This window comes from Lingula anatina, chromosome 8, assembly GCF_051362555.1.
Source record: "Lingula anatina isolate TDL-2025a chromosome 8, LinAna3.0, whole genome shotgun sequence".
Taxonomy (NCBI): Eukaryota; Metazoa; Brachiopoda; class Lingulata; order Lingulida; family Lingulidae; genus Lingula; species Lingula anatina.
Genome location: NC_141774.1, coordinates 1,711,119 through 1,732,508, shown reverse-complemented (window position 1 = coordinate 1,732,508; position 21,390 = coordinate 1,711,119). Strand labels below are relative to the sequence as shown.

At 40.3% G+C, this 21,390-nt stretch overlaps 2 protein-coding genes across 2 annotated transcripts; both read left to right on the top strand.

The window, feature by feature from the left end:
- Positions 1–11,785: 11,785 nt before the first annotated feature.
- Positions 11,786–14,808, top strand: LOC147760162 (tripartite motif-containing protein 3-like). Its single transcript, XM_086994063.1, has one exon. The coding sequence runs from the start codon at positions 11,786–11,788 to the stop codon at positions 13,238–13,240; it is 1,455 nt and encodes a 484-aa protein (XP_086850189.1). The 3' UTR covers positions 13,241–14,808.
- A 4,982-nt stretch (positions 14,809–19,790) lies between these two features.
- Positions 19,791–21,126, top strand: LOC147760161 (tripartite motif-containing protein 3-like). Its single transcript, XM_086994062.1, has one exon. The coding sequence runs from the start codon at positions 19,798–19,800 to the stop codon at positions 21,124–21,126; it is 1,329 nt and encodes a 442-aa protein (XP_086850188.1). The 5' UTR covers positions 19,791–19,797.
- The last annotated feature ends 264 nt before the right edge of the window (positions 21,127–21,390 follow it).

Here is a 21,390-nt window from a genome sequence, read left to right as displayed (position 1 = left end):
GCTTTGACATTAACTATACCCGGTATATGTGATGCGCTTAGGCAAATGGATCTTTCGGTAGCCCACATCCAAATATTTCCACTGAAGTCCGATACGCCTGCACAATATTTTTATATGTAGCCCTAATATGCAGTTATTCTGTTGTAAATGTTCTAAAAGAGAGGAAATATTCTCGGACATCCAGACATTGCACATTTCCTTGGCAACTTCTTTGCTGGTCTTCAGTTCATGATAGTGATTGCTTCCACAGGTTCTTTCATGCAAAAAAAATATTCCTCCTCCTTTTTTTAATAATTTAAAGACATACACTCTTTGGTTGCTTGAGGTTAAGATAATTCTGATTCTTCCTCATAATTCACATGCAGCAAAACTTGCGATCTTTTATCACTCCTCGTTCTGATTAACCGAGATCTGACTCTTCCGTCAAGGTTGACAACCATCAAGGTAACCAAACTCAATTTAAAATGTAACAATGGCAGTGTTAACATGAGCAAAATATATTTTACAACCCTAAAAACATAAGAAAATGTATATTACAAACCTTTACATGTCCTTTAGTTGTCGATGTTGAAACTTTTGTTAGGGCGTATTGTCTGCCATTTTTGAAAATCGTCATTTTTGTTGTGAAAAAAATAGTTGCACATGTGTGTTTAGCATAATTTCCTGCTGTAGAAAACACTTACTTATCAAAGATTTGTTCTTCATCCAACCCTATTCAATACAGGTATATACATGCACAAAGTTACTATACATTAACTGTTTGTGTAGACATGTAGTACACATGCTTTGTATACGTTTCCAAAAATAGTGAAATTAGCGACCTAAAGAAGGCTCCTAGCTCAAATTTCTCATCAGAAATGAACTTTTAAACTCATTTTGCCTCTAAAATCACCTGTATCTTGAGAGACTCCCAAACAAAAGCTATTATTTATCCTACCCTAATATGATGCAAAGATCATTTGTATACTTTAGATTTATATCACCGATCTCTCTTATATCTATGCGCAGTACTGTTTTTTGTAGTAAGATTTCGCAGTATCATACAGGTACACTATAGCTAATAAGTCCCCGGTCACTTTAATAGCACACGCTGTCTACATCAGACGCGCTAATGCGCACGTCCCCGACAGTGTTAATGATAGGGGGATTACGATGGACAGCGCATGTTGCTCACAGCAGTAGGCACTGCCGCCGAAGTTAAACCGGTAATTAAGTCTTTAACTTGACTAAACATGTTTTGCTTTGTAACTTGCGTCCTTCAGTCTTGCTGTTGCGGAAGCGCCGGCGGGACATATCTCCACCTTGCCGATATTTATCCCGACTCTCGACTTTAAAAGTATTATTGGTTTTGATTTTATCAAAGTCTTATTATATCAGAAAACCTGCATATTTTCATACGTTAAGAGAATTATAGAAACTGTAGAAAAAGCTACTCGTACATCAGGGATAAAAAACAACACCTTGCAGCACTATTACCTATTATTCATCACCAGAAGTTACTGTTTCACTTTTTTCTCCCAAATTACAAAGTCTGATGACAACTGAAAGCCTTTAGCCATACCTCAGGGCAGTGGGAGATGTCTGGATTTGATTAAATGTAATAAAAGTATATTTTGAAGAATTTTCCTAGCCTTCGGCAATTTCCGCAAAGCTTCGGCATGCGCAGCAATACAGAGCTGTCGATATCTACATGCGTGAACAATAGAATTGGTGGAACAACGGTTAACGTCGTTGAGTCGTCTGCAACCTACCCGACGGGAGTTCGTGTCCCTGTTGGTACTTTTGAAGATTTTGAAATTGTCATTATTATAAATATCTATTAATATATAAAACAGTCGTGGCTAATTGTTTTTGCAACGGAAAGCACAGTAGGAAGGTTTGTTGTTATTGTTAAAGTTATTATTACTGGGGACATAAATTAGTATGCTAATCTCTTATCATGGAGCACACGAACGAAACGCAGTGCCTCGATATGAAACCAGACAACTTTTGTGTTTTTAATCTCCAAATACGAAAAAAAATCAATTAAGCTAATAAATAGGCTAACGTTAAGAACGTATTATATCGTTTGTTTTATATTAATTATTATTTAAGATCATAATAATAAACAAGTCGCATTTCGATGTACTCCATGCTATAACCTTTATATAAAAATAGCAATTTTTACGAGATTACAAATTGTATCGCATTGTTTGGTTCCATTGCCTCGCTTTCAAAAATTAGAACAGGCGCTCCAAAATCGTAAAACGAAGTTAAAAATTTTATATTGGCCGAGTTCCCCCACTGTTAAGAATATCCTCGCAGCATTATCTGCAATTAACCTTCCTACGATTTTCAATGTATTTTGCAATGTAATTTACAATCCTCCAGGTGAAGAATTTTATTAATCAAGAGTAGGGGAGGTGTGAAAATCCCCATTGGGGCCACATATAACACTATAAATACAAGGGGAATCCCCTTAAAATGAAGGTAAAATAAATGTTTTTCTAAGGAATTCCGACGGATTTACTTTTTACAACATAAAATCAATAGAACATTTCTAATATAAATTTTCAAAAAGACACCAGAGAGGTAATGAAATAAAATCAACCAGACGGTCTTTGTCAATTTCACCAACTTGTTTATTTCAAACAGCGCACTTTTCGCACATGCGCAGTTGTTTGAAGCCTGTGCTTTATCATGGTATAATGATTGATACGATGGGTATCAGATAGTTTTCCTTTGATATAAACAACAAAAGAGCGGCCTTCCAAATATCTTTGCTGAATGTTTATAACGTAGGTACTATTATGCGCAAAAATATTGATACATGACGCAAACGACATTTACTAATTTTGGTAATATAAATTTTAATTAAAATTAAATTTAATTGAAATTAAAATTAAAATTTGTCTAAACGTGCATATTACCATTCACCTTGTTTAAAGGGTTCGCAACACTACATTCTAATACATTTTGCCAATTTTCATGTTTGCTAGTTTATTTTGATTTGAGAGAAAGCGAGAGAAGACCCTCTACTAGGGCCGCAAATTAATTATGAGTATTTTTCTTCAGTGCAAGAGACTGTGTACTGAAAAATCAATCTGTAACTCTGGTATAGGGTGGCCTTGTGTGTGTAATAATATACAAGTAGGGGCAGGGGTACAGTTTTGTAGTACAAATAGTCATTTAATACATCTTATTGATCTCATCGTCGGGTCATTGTTTACAATAGCGCTTTGTCGCTGTGCGTACCTTTTTGCATTTGAGTTAGACTCAATCAGTAACAGCTGGTGATTTTGTCTTTTTTGCGTTTCATTGACAATATTTTGGCCACCTAAGTAGGGAAATGTGGCTCTTTGTTTTGAAATGACATTTCCATTGTTCCTTTGAACATGCAAAAGTCAACACACTTACGTCAACATACTTACTTTGTAATACCAACCCAGGGGAAGAAACAAAAGCCTCATAAGGTGTCGTCATTCACACTGTAAAAGGTGTTAATTTCATGCTTCTATTGTTTGCCCATGAATCATTATGACAAATTTGTAGGGTTGCCAGATCACTGGCGCTTCATTCAATTCTCTCTGTCTATATCTGCCCTGCAGCCTGGGATGAGTGATACTTGACTGACCTTTGTTTACATCTGGAGATTTTCTTTATAATTCGATCAGTGTGCATAAATTATGATATTTTCCATCAGGAAAAATACGTGATAATGTTACGATTCTTATTTTACGGATACATAATTACAAAAATTAATTCCTGATTTAATACCCCCTATTTCAGCGCCTATTCCTGGCTGCGTTAATTATGGGGGGTTGGAAAGTAATCCGTTAGAACGCAGGAGTGATGATTGCTACTCTTACCAACGGTGCATCACCGATCAACTAATCTCAGCCACCTGAAGCAGAATCACCAACAAAAGACAAATTGGACTACATCTGCCTTCTTGTTGAGACATCTTATGTAAAAAAGGCGATAACGGTCAAAACATACGTGCTTCGTGGTTTATTAAATGTTCATCGTATTTTTTCGTTCGTTATTCTTATGAGTTAAGCAGCTTCACCTCCGTGACACCCTTTTTATTTATTTAAACCATTGTTAGATAAACCATGGGTTTCACTCCAGATTTCACGATCGAGCAGCTGATCATGAGGAGAGTGTAGCATGCTATAGTAAACTACCCCAAATATATATAGGCCCTACAACACCTCCAGGGTTTCACGATCGAGCAAGTGATCATGAGGAGAGAGTGTAGCAGAGAACTTCATTAATGGTCGTCATAATTGGTGGTTGCCTTGGGAAAATGAGTTACATGATTACATAATACAGATACATAATAACATAAGATTAATACTAAAATTTTCCCTGATACAAAAACCCCTATTTGAGCGCTTATTCCTGACTGCGTTAATTACGGGTGATTAGAAAGTAATCTATGAGGACGCAGGAGCGATGATCGCTACTCTTACCAACGGTAAATCACCGATTTACTTGACTCCGCTACTTCGAGCAAAATCACACACCACCAAAAGACAAATTAGACCACGTTCGTCCTCTTATTAAAACAAAGAATGTAAAAATGTGATGTCGGTCAAAGAAGAGGCCTAGACTACGTGCTTCATGGTTTATTAGATATGCCTATTCATTGGATTTTTTTATTTCATTATTATAGCTTCACCTCGCGAGACCCTTTTTTATATATTTAAAACACAGCACCCCACTGGTTTCGCGATCATGAAGAAAGGGAGTGTAGCAAAGAACCTCATTAATGGTCGTAATAATAGGTGGTTGCATTGTAGGCATAACCTTGTTCATTTTAGTCGACAGACTAAGCTAGAAGAAAGAAAAGATCATTATCGCCTCTCTTTACTTAGGAACAATAAGGATGGCTAGTGGCAGCATTTATAAGTTCTTTTATTTAGAAACTTTCCGATCCTTTGTCTGGGACTGCGTCCGAGAAACGGCGATAACGACAGAGACGTCCTCGAACATTTTGGACGCAGTGCAAATAAAAAAAAATCCGTTAAGAAGTAGCCTTTAAATGTCCTGGCAAATAATTTTGCGATGGCTCAGAGAGTTCTAGAATGAATGACAAGCAACGACATTAGGGTTAATAATAGACTAAAAACTATCAGAGTGTAGGCCTGTCTTACTTCATTTCTAAGGCCATCTTGTGATACGAGTCATGCTACACTACAAAAGAGGGGGTAGCAGTGGATGATTTAATACAGGGATACCATCGATAGTATATCAATAGAAAATCGCAATCCTCAAATGTTTTTTAATTCATTAAATATAAACGTCTTTTCTCGTACAATGGGTCTGGCATAGTTGTATTGGCCTATCAGTTGGAAACACGTGGTTCGTCTACAATTGCAAATGGCGGAGGTGCCGTGGTAGTTATTGTCGTAAAATTAGCTGGATACGGTGCACGTGAGAAAATTATTCATTAAATTTAGTTTTCGAGCGTCAGCTTAATCTGGTAAAATGCGAGACGAAAAAAATGATAGATAGAGCCTTATGACCCACTGTAGAATGATGCCGAATAATACATCAACGACGTAGTTTATCGGCAGATAAACGTGTTTCCATTCTCGGCTGACTGAGGAAAGGTTTGAGAGAGCATTTAAAGAAGAGGCGGTCGAACCAATAGTGAGTAGGAAGTGTGCTGCAATCAAGACGAACAATACCGATCATAAGTGGACAGCTAATAACCCCTAATTAACCCCGGGTTACGCGCTGCTGTGTTGACTCCTTGCTGGGAAGGGGTAGCGGCCTCCTACTGCTGTGCGTAATCAAACATTGTCTTCTAACATGCGGCTACACGACGGTTGCATTGTATTAATAAAGTAATACCTATTCATAAGGAAGGGGGCGGATGGTAATCTTACGAGAATTAAATCAGTTATCGATCATACGCGTACCAATAGTCGTGTTTTTTTTTAGCTATACGGTACTTGTGTTGACAGAAGAGACCAAATGTCACGTTCCCTCTAGCGCGGGCCTATTATATAAAATATATAAGGGTTAAATTTAGTTTGTAAGTTGACTACGTGTTTTATGTTAGAGTTTTTTGTGTGTGTTTTATCAGTGCGTTCTATTTCGTTTTGTTTAGTTTTCTTTTTATGCTCAGTGATATGTACCTTACCTTATATATAAAGGTGATCAGTGAACCTCTGCCAAGGGCCACGGAACAAGTGTTACGGAGTAAATATGACGTCACTAAAAAGTTCAATATGGCCGAGGCGCTGGCAGCAGCTTTCACAGATAATCTTTTGACATGTAGCATCTGTCTGGGAGAGTATGAGGACCCCCGTGTGCTGCCTTGCTACCATACATTTTGCTATGGTTGTATATGTAACCATGCTACGCGAACTGTAACTCGGAAAAGGACATTTTTGTGTCCCCTTTGTAGAGAAGAGATACAATTTCCAAGAAAAGGACTTGCACTCAAAAAGAATCATCTTATTCACAAGGCAAGAGATCTTCTCAGTCAGCAACGGCAGAATGAAGTCTCATCCCCAATCAAAGATACTGATGTGCATAGTGTCACGCAAGCCACTGCAGAAATGATGAGCAAATGTGAACAGCATCCTACAAATGAATTGAAATACTACTGTGAAGACGATGATACCGTTGTTTGTGGTGACTGTATACCAAAAGAGCATTACAGACATGGTATTGTGCCCATTGAAGATGTTGCAAATAGCAATCGAGAAAAGATTAAAGCTGTCCTTATGAAAACTGAAACAAAACTGGACATGTTTAAAGAAGCAGTTGCCAAGGACAGAACCAATGAATTGGAGGAGGTCAACACGGAAGAAACCATCAACAAAATTAAAGAACAGGCTCAATTTATCCATAAACTGGTTGAAAGTACAGAGCAAAAACTGATATCAGAAGTAAAATTTGCTTGTAACATCAGTAAAAAGCAGAAGGAAGCAAACACGGACACCTTCGAACTTCATCATGCCTCCTTACAAAGTGCCTGCAGATTTGCCCAGGAACTTGTAACAAATGGCTCTAATTCTGACATCATGCTTCATACTAAGGCTCTGACCGAGAGACTGACAGCAATGGAGAAAATGCCAGTGCCAACTCCAGACACACCAGCACAGATATCCTACAGCCCTGGTATAATATCTGCTGCTGCACTGGAAGCTATGTTAGGGCAGGTGACCGCGCAGGCAGCAACACCTCCGCCCCCACCTTTGCCTCAGCCTCCACGTCGGTATGTACCTGCGCCTCCACCTCTGCCTCAGCCTCCACGTCTGAATGTGCCCCCACCTCCACCTCTGCCTCAATCTCCACGTCTGAATGTGCCCCCACCTCCACCTCTGCCTCAGTCTCCACGTCTGAATGTGCCACCACCTCCACCTCTGCCTCAGTCTCCACGTCTGAATGTGCCCCCACCTCCACCTCTGCTTCAATCTCCACGTCTGAATGTGCCCCCACCTCCACCTCTGCCTCAATCTCCACGTCTGAATGTGCCCCCACCTCCACCTCTGCTTCAATCTCCACGTCTGAATGTGCCCCCACCTCCACCTCTGCCTCAATCTCCACGTCTGAATGTGCCCCCACCTCTGCCTCAGCCTCCACGTCTGAATGTGCCCCCACCTCCACCTCTGCCTCAGTCTCCACGTCTGAATGTGCCACCACCTCCACCTCTGCCTAAGCCTCCACGTCTGAATGTACCTCCACCTCTGCCTCAATCTCCACGTCTGAATGTGCCCCCACCTCCACCTCTGCCTAAGCCTCCACGTCTGAATGTGCCCCCACCTCCACCTCTGCCTCAATCTCCACGTCTGAATGTGCCCCCACCTCCACCTTTGCCTCCACGGTCCTAGACTACCACTTCCTCGACTTCTACCTAACCTGTGGACAAATCCAAGATCCTCCACCTTTTAAGAAAATGCAGAATGTGTGAATTCCTCACTCCTAAAACACAAAATAATAAAACTGACACATTTAGAACTGGACTGGTCATACAGGGTAGCTGGGCAACACGTGATTACTGTTGACGAAAAAGACTTATTTATCCATTTGAGACGTGGCTGTGTCACAGACTGGTCACCTGTATATAACATCATCGGGTGACAAATGTGTCAGAATACTCCACCGGAGGGTCCCTGTAAACTTGAGGATCCATTTGGTATCACACCGAACAAATAAGGTTATGTGTTAGTTTGCGACAAAATAAGGAAATCTTTTTTCACATTTAGTGGGCTGCTCTTGAACACCATTCCACTCAGTATTTGTTTTTACTCAGTGTACATCACAGCGAACAGGGTGGATGGTAACATTGTGATATCAGACTGGCGAAGTGTACGTATGCTGTCTCCTACTGGTGGTCAGCTGTACCAGTATGGCACAGAGAGCAGTGGTGATGGTCAGCTGTGGTTACCACATGAGTGTGCACAGACAGCTATGGTCACATCTTCATTGCTGACTATGGTAACCACAAGATAGTGGCACTGAGTCCACAGGGACAGTTCATTAGATACATTACCACTAGAAATGATGGGTTGAAGCCCCAGTACCAATAGCCATCAACCCTGCTGGCCAGTTGGTGGCAGCAGAGAAGTTAAGACCTATCAGTACTTATACTGAATATGCTATTCACGCAAAGACATTGTTATACAGATCTTCATAATTAGCTGTACGGTAACATGGCAGGTTGAAGAAATTTGATCCATATGTTTAACACTCCATTTCCATAGATTTTAGATCGATCTATCCCTGTGGGGAGTCTCACTAGATTACTGTCAGCTTGGCCGGCTTAAGCGTCTGTCCCGCCTACTAAAAGCTGTAAGGGGGTAATTAACTATGGTGTCCGCTCGGCTGACTGCAATTTAGCCTGAACCCCCAGGGAGTTAGGTCGATCTAAAACTTAATCTTTAGATCGATCTAAATCTCTGGGAAAGCACCCTATGACTCAATATTTTCAATGGGCAAAATTATCCATTTTGCAGATACGTTATTTTATAATCACAAAGATTATATTTCTGTATGGCTTTTACTGCTAAGAATATAATTATATACACTGTAGTAGCCTGCTTTTTATTTTTTTTCCCTACCATCCAATAGGAATGTTCTAATTTTAAGAAATTATTAGTTAAAAATATCGGTACACTGTTCTTGAAATTCACAGTTTCTGCCCCCATTGAAAAGATCGAGCTATCGATTGCAAACTTATGATATTTCACGGGGTACAATGTAATATAGCATCTTTTGATGACAGCATGTACTTCATTGCTGAAGCGTAGAGTCTGAAAATGATACATAATTTGAGGTCTCTTTAATAAATATAAGCAAATTATATACTCAAGTACGAATTAACAGTAATCCACAGTAACATTTACCCCCCCCCCCCCCCAACTAGAAAAAGAAATAAAGTCCAATCACCATTGTAATCATCTTAGCACTGTAACAATTGAACAGTCGATTCAATGAATCAACTAGCTGTTATCTTTTTATATTGTGTTCATTTAAATAAAACTATAGATCACTTCAGTCTCTTTTTTCCTGTCTTTGACATCATTTTCGATTTAAATTATTTTAATACGCCTCCTTGGGCAGCTAGGGAGTTATTGTATCTGGATTGGGGAGACATGTCAGACACTTAAATTGATTCTACTAATTGCACTTAGCAAGAATCCCAGCAGAGTGTAGTTTTTGAGACATCTTCTTAGAAGCTCACCTCACAACTAGAAAAAGATAGTTAATGATTAATGAATTAATGGATAGATTAAAAATGAATTTGAAAATGTTATAGTTGTGGTATTGTTGGCATCTTTCCTTTTTCAAAAAAAGTTCTTAAAATCGAGGTACAATGCAACAAATGGGGCATAAAGACGCTATATACCGGTAGTATGAAACGGATTAATTTCCGTCTATTACAGTACTCGTGCCATCGTTTAAGATAACAGTCATATTGCTTAGATGTGCTTGGCCTCCAAGAGGATAACAGTATCTCGGCAACATTCTGCGGAATCTTTCGCTCCTCGAACGATCTCCTAATAAGAGGCATATGAGCAGATTTAACTTGTCCCATATTTTGTGAATTTCCTTCGTTCCCGGTAGTTGAAGAAGGTCTTTCAGCTTGGGAACATAAATTGGTGGCGCAATTAACATGTTCAGCGCTGTTGTGTGATACGACTGAGTCGGCCAGTTGGGAAACACAACTATCCCTGTTACTTGCTCTAATGTCATCTTTTGTAGAACTGCCGGTATCAAACTGAAAGGTGGGAAACAGTAAACTGATAAATTTCCCCATGGGATTGAAAAAGCGTCAACAGCAAAAGATTGAGGCTCATGTCTCCATGAGACATATTTGTCTAATTGATGATTAAGCCTAGTGGCAAACATATCAATGGTTGGTACAAATTGTAGTAATCCAAGGGCTTTGTTAAAGACAGAGCAATTCAACATCCACTCTTTCTCACAGTGGAAATGTCTGCTTTCATAATCTGCTTTGACATTAACTATACCCGGTATATGTGATGCGCTTAGGCAAATGGATCTTTCGGTAGCCCACATCCAAATATTTCCACTGAAGTCCGATACGCCTGCACAATATTTTTATATGTAGCCCTAATATGCAGTTATTCTGTTGTAAATGTTCTAAAAGAGAGGAAATATTCTCGGACATCCAGACATTGCACATTTCCTTGGCAACATCTTTGCTGGTCTTCAGTTCATGATAGTGATTGCTTCCACAGGTTCTTTCATGCAAAAAAAATATTCCTCCTCCTTTTTTTAATAACTTAAAGACATACACTCTTTGGTTGCTTGAGGTTAAGATAATTCTGATTCTTCCTCATAATTCACATGCAGCAAAACTTGCGATCTTTTATCACTCCTCGTTCTGATTAACCGAGATCTGACTCTTCCGTCAAGGTTGACAGCCATCAAGGTAACCAAACTCAATTTAAAATGTAACAATGGCAGTGTTAACATGAGCAAAATATATTTTACAACCCTAAAAACATAAGAAAATGTATATTACAAACCTTTACATGTCCTTTAGTTGTCGATGTTGAAACTTTTGTTAGGGCGTATTGTCTGCCATTTTTGAAAATCGTCATTTTTGTTGTGAAAAAAATAGTTGCACATGTGTGTTTAGCATAATTTCCTGCTGTAGAAAACACTTACTTATCAAAGATTTGTTCTTCATCCAACCCTATTCAATACAGGTATATACATGCACAAAGTTACTATACATTAACTGTTTGTGTAGACATGTAGTACACATGCTTTGTATACTTTTCCAAAAATAGTGAAATTAGCGACCTAAAGAAGGCTCCTAGCTCAAATTTCTCATCAGAAATGAACTTTTAAACTCATTTTGCCTCTAAAATCACCTGTATCTTGAGAGACTCCCAAACAAAAGCTATTATTTATCCTACCCTAATATGATGCAAAGATCATTTGTATACTTTAGATTTATATCACCGATCTCTCTTATATCTATGCGCAGTACTGTTTTTTGTAGTAAGATTTCGCAGTATCATACAGGTACTTGTGTTGACAGAAGAGACCAAATGTCACGTTCCCTCTAGCGCGGGCCTATTATATAAAATATATAAGGGTTAAATTTAGTTTGTAAGTTGACTACGTGTTTTATGTTAGAGTTTTTTGTGTGTGTTTTATCAGTGCGTTCTATTTCGTTTTGTTTAGTTTTCTTTTTATGCTCAGTGATATGTACCTTACCTTATATATAAAGGTGATCAGTGAACCTCTGCCAAGGGCCACGGAACAAGTGTTACGGAGTAAATATGACGTCACTAAAAAGTTCAATATGGCCGAGGCGCTGGCAGCAGCTTTCACAGATAATCTTTTGACATGTAGCATCTGTCTGGGAGAGTATGAGGACCCCCGTGTGCTGCCTTGCTACCATACATTTTGCTATGGTTGTATATGTAACCATGCTACGCGAACTGTAACTCGGAAAAGGACATTTTTGTGTCCCCTTTGTAGAGAAGAGATACAATTTCCAAGAAAAGGACTTGCACTCAAAAAGAATCATCTTATTCACAAGGCAAGAGATCTTCTCAGTCAGCAACGGCAGAATGAAGTCTCATCCCCAATCAAAGATACTGATGTGCATAGTGTCACGCAAGCCACTGCAGAAATGATGAGCAAATGTGAACAGCATCCTACAAATGAATTGAAATACTACTGTGAAGACGATGATACCGTTGTTTGTGGTGACTGTATACCAAAAGAGCATTACAGACATGGTATTGTGCCCATTGAAGATGTTGCAAATAGCAATCGAGAAAAGATTAAAGCTGTCCTTATGAAAACTGAAACAAAACTGGACATGTTTAAAGAAGCAGTTGCCAAGGACAGAACCAATGAATTGGAGGAGGTCAACACGGAAGAAACCATCAACAAAATTAAAGAACAGGCTCAATTTATCCATAAACTGGTTGAAAGTACAGAGCAAAAACTGATATCAGAAGTAAAATTTGCTTGTAACATCAGTAAAAAGCAGAAGGAAGCAAACACGGACACCTTCGAACTTCATCATGCCTCCTTACAAAGTGCCTGCAGATTTGCCCAGGAACTTGTAACAAATGGCTCTAATTCTGACATCATGCTTCATACTAAGGCTCTGACCGAGAGACTGACAGCAATGGAGAAAATGCCAGTGCCAACTCCAGACACACCAGCACAGATATCCTACAGCCCTGGTATAATATCTGCTGCTGCACTGGAAGCTATGTTAGGGCAGGTGACCGCGCAGGCAGCAACACCTCCGCCCCCACCTTTGCCTCAGCCTCCACGTCGGTATGTACCTGCGCCTCCACCTCTGCCACAGCCTCCACGTCTGAATGTGCCCCCACCTCCACCTCTGCCTCAGTCTCCACGTCTGAATGTGCCCCCACCTCCACCTCTGCCTCAGTCTCCACGTCTGAATGTGCCACCACCTCCACCTCTGCCTCAGTCTCCACGTCCGAATGTGCCCCCACCTCCACCTCTGCCTCAGTCTCCACGTCCGAATGTGCCCCCACCCTCACCTCTGCCTCAGTCTCCACGTCCGAATGTGCCCCCACCTCCACCTCTGCCTCAGTCTCCACGTCCGAATGTGCCCCCACCTCCACCTCTGCCTCAGTCTCCACGTCCGAATGTGCCCCCACCTCCACCTCTGCCTCAATCTCCACGTCCGAATGTGCCCCCACCTCCACCTCTGCCTCAGTCTCCACGTCCGAATGTGCCCCCACCTCCACCTCTACCTCCACGGTCCTAGACTACCACTTCCTCAACTTCTACCTAACCTGTGGACAAATCCAAGATCCTCCACCTTTTAAGAAAATGCAGAATGTGTGAATTCCTCACTCATAAAACACAAAATGATAAAACTGACACATTTAGAACTGGACTGGTCATACAGGGTAGCTGGGCAACACGTGATTATTACTGTTGACGAAAAAGACTTATTTATCCATTTTAGACGTGGCTGTGTCACAGACTGGTCACCTGTATATAACATCATCGGGTGACAAATGTGTCAGAATACTCCACTGAAGGGTCCCTGTAAACTAGAGGATCCATTTGGTATCACACCGAACAAATAAGGTTATGTGTTGGTTTGCGACAAAATAAGGAAATCTTTTTTCACATTTAGTGGGCTGCTCTTGAACACCATTCCACTCAGTATTTGTTTTTACTCAGTGTACATCACAGCGAACAGGGTGGATGGTAACATTGTGATATCAGACTGGCGAAGTGTACGTATGCTGTCTCCTACTGGTGGTCAGCTGTACCAGAATGGCACAGAGGGCAGTGGTGATGGTCAGCTGTGGTTACCACATGAGTGTGCACAGACAGCTATGGTCACATCTTCATTGCTGACTATGGTAACCACAAGATAGTGGCACTGAGTCCACAGGGACAGTTCATTAGATACATTACCACTAGAAATGATGGGTTGAAGCCCCAGTTTCAATAGCCATCAACCCTGCTGGCCAGTTGGTGGCAGCAGAGAAGTTAAGACCTATCAGTACTTATACTGAATATGCTATTCACGCAAAGACATTGTTATACAGATCTTCATAATTAGCTGTACGGTAACATGGCAGGTTGAAGAAATTTGATCCATATGTTTAACACCCCATTTCCATAGATTTTAGATCGATCTATCCCTCTGGGGAGTCTCACTAGATTACTGTCAGCTTGGCCGGCTTAAGCGTCTGTCCCGCCTACTAAAAGCTGTAAGGAGGTAATTAACTATGGTGTACGCTCGGCTGACTGCAATTTAGCCTGAACCCCCAAGGGGGTTAGGTCGATCTAAAACTTAATCTTTAGATCGATCTAAATCTCTGGGAAAGCACCCTATGACTCAATATTTTCAATGGGCAAAATTATCCATTTTGCAGATACGTAATTTTATAATCACAAAGATTATATTTCTGTATGGCTTTTACTGCTAAGAATATAATTACACTGTAGTAGCCTGCTTTTTATTTTTTTCCCTACCATCCAATAGGAATGTTCTAATTTTAAGAAATTATTAGTTAAAAATATCGGTACACTGTTCTTGAAATTCACAGTTTCTGCCCCCATTGAAAAGATCAAGGTATCGATTGCAAACTTATGACATTTCACGGGGTACAATGTAATATAGCATCTTATGCTGACAGCATGTACTTCATTGCTGACGCGTAGAGTCTGAAAATGATACATAATTTGAAGTCTCTTTAATAAATATAACCAAATTATATACTCAAGTACGAATTAACAGTAATTCACAGCATAACAGAAAGCTAGGCTTAATCTTTCAATATCTGTGAATAACATTTATCCCCCCCCCCTCAACCAAAAAAAAAAGAAATAAAGTCCAATCACCATTGTAATCATCTTAGCACTGTAACAATTGAACAGTCGATTCAATGAATCAACTAGCTGTTATCTTTTTATATTGTGTTCATTTAAATAAAACTATAGATCACTTCAGTCTCTTTTTTCCTGTCTTTGACATCATTTTCGATTTAAATTATTTTAATACGCCTCCTTGGGCAGCTAGGGAGTTATTGTATCTGGATTGGGGAGACATGTCAGACACTTAAACTGATTCTACTAATTGCACTAAGCAAGAATCCCAGCAGAGTGTAGTTTTTGAGACATCTTCTTAGAAGCTCACCTCACAACTAGAAAAAGATAGTTAATGATTAATTAATTAATGGATAGATTGAAAATGAATTTGAAAATGTTATAGTTGTGGTATTGTTGGCATCTTTCCTTTTTCAAAAAAAGTTCTTAAAATCGAGGTACAATGCAACAAACGGGGAATAAAGACGCTATACACCGGTAGTATGAAACGGATTAATTTCCGTCTATTACAGTACTCGTGCCATCGTTTAAGATAACAGTCATATTGCTTAGATGTGCTTGGCCTCCAAGAGGATAACAGTATCTCGGCAACATTCTGCGGAATCTTTCGCTCCTCGAACGATCTCCTGATAAGAGGCATATGAGCAGATTTAACGTGTCCCATATTTTGTGAATTTCCTTCGTTCCCGGTAGTTGAAGAAGGTCTTTCCGCTTGGGAACATAAATTGGTGGCGCAATTAACATGTTCAGCGCTGTTGTGTAATACGACTGAGTCGGCCACTTGGGAAACACAACTATCCCTGTTACTTGCTCTATTGTCATCTTTTGTAGTACTGCCGGCATCAAACTGAAAGGTGGGAAACAGTTAACTGATAAATTTCCCCATGGGATTGAAAAAGTGTCAACAGCAAAAGATTGAGGTTCAGGTCTTCATGAGACATATTTGTCTAATTGATGATTAAGCCTAGTGGCAAACATATCAATGGTTGGTACAAATTGTAGTAATTCAAGGGCTTTGTTAAAGACAGAGCAATTCAACATCCACTCTTTCTCACAGTGGAAATGTCTACTTTCATAATCTGCTTTGACATTAACTATACGCGGTATATGTGATGCGCTTAGCCAAAAGGATCTTTCGGTAGCCCACATCCAAATATTTCTTGCAATTGCATTACATTCCAAAGATCTACTGCCCCCCTGCTCTCTTATGTAAGCAACGGCAGTGGTGTTATGTTATCCATCAATAGTTTGATGTGAATGTTTTTCTTATCGTTACAGAGTGCCTGAAGTGAAAACTGAGCTGCCTGAAGCTAGAGAAAGTTTATATGATGATCAGACTCTGAAGGTTTCCACTGACCACCTGTTTTGATGTTCAATTCTCGACAGTAACAACCCCACCCCATTGTACTGGAATCTGTTTCAAGATTCAGATCGAGGTTTCTTACTGTGACTGGTGCTTTTGAGCCTTTTAAGCAACTAATCCACCACCTTAAATCACTTACAGCCATATCTGATATATTAACTTTTGCATCAAAGTTTCCTTTGGCATCTTTTAAAGCTGCTATTTTATCATTTTCCAACTGTCTGTAGAAAAGTTTCCCATTAAGAACGGCGGGGAAGGTCGCAATTAAATTTCCTATAATGGTACACAATTCTCTTATAGTTGGAGACGTTTTCTTCAAGAAAGAATTACAAAGATCAATTATCTTGCAACTTTTGGAGTCAGATATTGCCACAGTCATATCTACAGAGTTCAGAATAAATCCTAAAAATTCTATAGATTGTGTAGCTTGAAACACCGATTTTTCCGGATTTATGACAAAGCCACATTGAGTAAGCATTTCGATCGTAGCTTTGACGTTTTTGTTGCAAGCTTCAGTGCTCTCTCCTTGTAAATATGTGTCATCTATATATACTACGGAGAGATACCCGCTTTTCCTTAAGCAAGAGAAAATTGGCTTAAGAACCCGGGTGAAGACCCTGGGGCTTATATTGAGGCCCATTGGACACGCCCTGTACTGGTATAACTTTGATTTCCATTGGAATTTTAAGTATTTTTGATATTTTTCAGAGACAAATATGCAATAATATGCATCAGAGAGATCAATACTTGATTGCCAGCAGTTAGGCGTCATCATCTTAATTGTTTGTTTGCAATGAATCCATTTTAAAATGGTGATTATCAATGCACTCATTTAACTCTTTTAGATTACAAATGAGTCGGTATTTCCCGCTCTTTTTCATTCTCAAAAAAATTGGTGAAATAAATTGACCAATTTCCATTGGAGATTCAACTATAATTTTCTTTTGTAATAATCTCTGTATTTCCTTTTCTATTTCTACGGTTTCAGAGGCATTGAATTTTGCCTCCCTTATTGGCCTTGCCTGCACTGGCATTAAACGGAAATCTAGTTCCATGCCTTTAATTATTCTTAATATTTCTTTGTCGGAGGTTATAGATCTCCATTCGTCTATAAAATACCGTAATCTGCCTCCTTCAAAAGTAAGAATATCATAGTTAGCCTTTTTAACGGCATCTAAAATAAACAGTGAAAATTCACTTTTAAATGTTTCTAGAGTCCTCACCTTCATAGTGGGTTCTACTCTTTCTTGAACTTCTTTCCCCTTCTCACGGCACTCGGCCCTGGTTTGTTGAACCAGTCCTGGGTGTGTCCCTCTCGGGAATTGTAGCCCTGTCCGTGCCAAGGGTTGTACCCCGGCCTCTTCCAGTTTTTTGGCTGGTACGGTTGGACCGCGTCCCGGCCCACCTTGTCCATTTCCCGTATATCTTTGACGGATTTTGGCAGGTCGTCACCAAATAGTAAAGAGGTTACGGGTATGTTGGCATCGCATGACCCGGCGTGATCGCTTTTAAGCACGGGCCGTAGTAATTCCCGCCTTTGTAGCGACACTGACGTGTTCGCATGCCCGAGCAGAAATACGGCATCTAAACATGCGCGTATGGATTGTTCTGTCGAAGGCTCGGCGGGTTTGCTTAGCAAGTTTTCCACAACGGATAACATTGCAAAGGTGCTTTTAGTGATAGCACTTTGGATGGAAGAAAATCTCACATCTCTTTTCTTGAGATAGCTCTGTTTGCGCATTCTGCACCAAATTTCTTTGTTAACCCGAGGCACTGTGACTTTGTCTGTGGCCTCAAATACAACTCCTTCTTCTTTTTTACTTTTTCTGTCGCCAGTGGCTTAGAAAAAGCTTTATTGGCAATGTCAGCCAATTTAGCGCTTATATTCGGCCCAGTATCCTCCTCATCTTCAAATGATGCGCTTACATCTTCTAAGACAGTAGTACTGTCACTTTTTGCCGCCTTTGGTTTTTTCCCGCGGCATTGAGGAGGCTCGCAACGTCGTCTTCGTCCTGATGGTCCATAGGACTGTCGATATCGGAGCAGGAGGAGTCGTCTCCTCCCTCTCCTTCTTCAAAGACCGTCGCAGAGCGTTTGGCGGGTTTCTTTTCGGCTGCCATTGTCGCCCAAACCTCGCCCATTTTATGTATATTGGAGGCAACAGCCTCCATAGTGCCCTTAAGGCCATCAATCGCTGAGAAAATGTTTCTCGATTCAGAAGGGGTAATACCCACCCCTGACCCCAGTAGGGCGTCTTCTTCTTGAGAAGAAATATTGAAGGTTTCCATCAAAAAATGAAAAAACCGCGTAGGAAGAAATGTTATGCGTCCGTCTGGAAGTCCAGTTGGTTGCTCACTGAAGTCCGATACGCCTGCACAATATTTTTATATGTAGCCCTAATATGCAGTTATTCTGTTGTAAATGTTCTCAAAGAGAGGAAATACTCTCGGACATCCAGACGTTGCATATTTCCTTGGCAACTTCTTTGCTGGTCTTCAGTTCATGATAGTGATTGCTTCCACAGATTCTTACATGCAGAAAAAAATATTCCATCCACCTTTTTTTAATAATTTAAAAACATACACTCTTTGGTTGCTTGAGGTTAAGATAATTCTGATTCTTCCTCATAATTCACATGCAGCAAAACTTGCGATCTCTTATCACTCCTCGTTCTGATTAACCGAGATCTGACTCTTCTGTCAAGGTTGACAGTAAACTGACAACCATCAAGGTAACCAAACTCCATTTAAAATGTAACAATGGCAGTGTTAACATGAGCAAAATATATTTAAAACCCTAAAAACATAAGAAAATGTATATTACAAACTATGTCCTTTAGTTGTCGATGTTGAAACTTTTGTTAGGGCGTATTGTTTGCCATTTTTGAAAATCGTCATTATAGTTGTGAAAAAAATAGTTGCACATGTGTGTTTAGCATAATTTCCTGCTGTAGAAAACACTTACTTATCAAAGATTTGCTCTTCATCCAACCCTATTCAATACAGGTATATACATGCACAAAGTTACTACATTAACTGTTTGTAGTTAGACATGTAGTACACATGCTTTGTATATGTTTCCAAAAATAGTGAAATTAGCGACCTAAAGAAGGCTCCTAGCTCAAATTTCTCATCAGAAATGAACTTTTAAACTCATTTTGCCTCTAAAATCACCTGTATCTTGAGAGACTCCCAAACAAAAGCTATTATTTATCCTACCCTAATATGATGCAAAGATCATTTGTATACTTTAGATTTATATCACCGATCTCTCTTATATCTATGCGCAGTACTGTTTATTGTAGTAAGATTTCGCTGTATCATACAGGTACTTGTGTTGACAGAAGAGACCAAATGTCACGTTCCCTCTAGCGCGGGCCTATTATATAAAATATATAAGGGTTAAATTTAGTATGTAAGTTGACTACGTGTTTTATGTTAGAGTTTTTTTTTGTGTGTTTTATCAGTGCGTTCTATTTCGTTTTGTTTAGTTTTCTTTTTATGCTCAGTGATATGTACCTTACCTTATGTATAAAGGTGATCAGTGAACCTCTGCCAAGGGCCACGGAACAAGTGTTACGGAGTAAATATGACGTCACTAAAAAGTTCAATATGGCCGAGGCGCTGGCAGCAGCTTTCACAGATAATCTTTTGACATGTAGCATCTGTCTGGGAGAGTATGAGGACCCCCGTGTGCTGCCTTGCTACCATACATTTTGCTATGGTTGTATATGTAACCATGCTACGCGAACTGTATCTCGGGACAGGACATTTTGGTGTCCCCTTTGTAGGGAAGAGATACAATTTCCAAGAAAAGGATTTGCACTTAAAAAGAATCATCTTATTCATAAGGCAAAAGATCTTCTCAGTCAGCAACAGCAGCATGAAGTCTCATCCCCAATCAAAGACAATGATGTGCATGGTGTCACGCAAGCCACTGCAGAAATGATGAGCAAATGTGAGAAGCATCCTACAAATGAATTGAAATACTACTGTGAAGACGATGATGCCGTTGTTTGTGGTGACTGTATACCAAAAGAGCATTACAGACATGGTATTGTACCCATTGAAGATGTTGCAAATAGCAATCGAGAGAAGATTAAAGCTGTCCTTAGGAAAGCTGAAACAAAACTGGGCATGTTTAAAGAAGCAGTTGTCAAGGACAGAACCAATGAATTGGAGGAGGTCAACACGGAAGATACCATCAACAAAATTAAAGAACAGGCTCAATTTTTCCATAAACTGGTTGAAATTACAGAGCAAAAACTGATTTCAGAAGTAAAATTTGCTTGTAACATCAGTAAAAAGCAGAAGGAAGCAAACACGGACACCTTCGAACTTCATCATGCCTCCTTACAAAGTGCCTGCAGATTTGCCCAGGAACTTGTAACAAATGGCTCTAATTCTGACATCATGCTTCATACTAAGGCTCTGACCGAGAGACTGACAGCACTGGAGAAAATGCCAGTACCAACTCCAGACACACCAGCACAGATATCCTACAGCCCTGGTATAATATCTGCTGCTGCACTGGAAGCTATGTTAGGGCAGGTGACCGCGCAGGCAGCACCACCTCCGCCCCCACCTTTGCCTCAGCCTCCACGTCGGTATGTACCTGCGCCTCCACCTCTGCCACAGCCTCCACGTCTGAATGTGCCCCCACCTCCACCTCTGCCTCAATCTCCACGTCTGAATGTGCCCCCACCTCCACCTCTGCCTCAGTCTCCACGTCTGAATGTGCCACCACCTCCACCTCTGCCTCAGTCTCCACGTCTGAATGTGCCCCCACCTCCACCTCTGCCTCAGTCTCCACGTCTGAATGTGCCCCCACCTCCACCTCTGCCTAAGCCTCCACGTCTGAATGTGCCCCCACCTCCACCTCTGCCTCAATCTCCACGTCTGAATGTGCCACCACCTCCACTTCTGCCTCCACGGTCCTAGACTACCACTTCCTCGACTTCTACCTAACCTGTGGACAAATCCAAGATCCTCCACCTTTTAAGAAAATGCAGAATGTGTGAATTCCTCACTCATAAAACACAAAATGATAAAACTGACACATTTAGAACTGGACTGGTCATACAGGGTAGCTGGGCAGCACGTGATTATTACTGTTGACGAAAAAGACTTATTTATCCATTTGAGACGTGGCTGTGTCACAGACTGGTCACCTGTACATAACATCATCGGGTGACAAATGTGTCA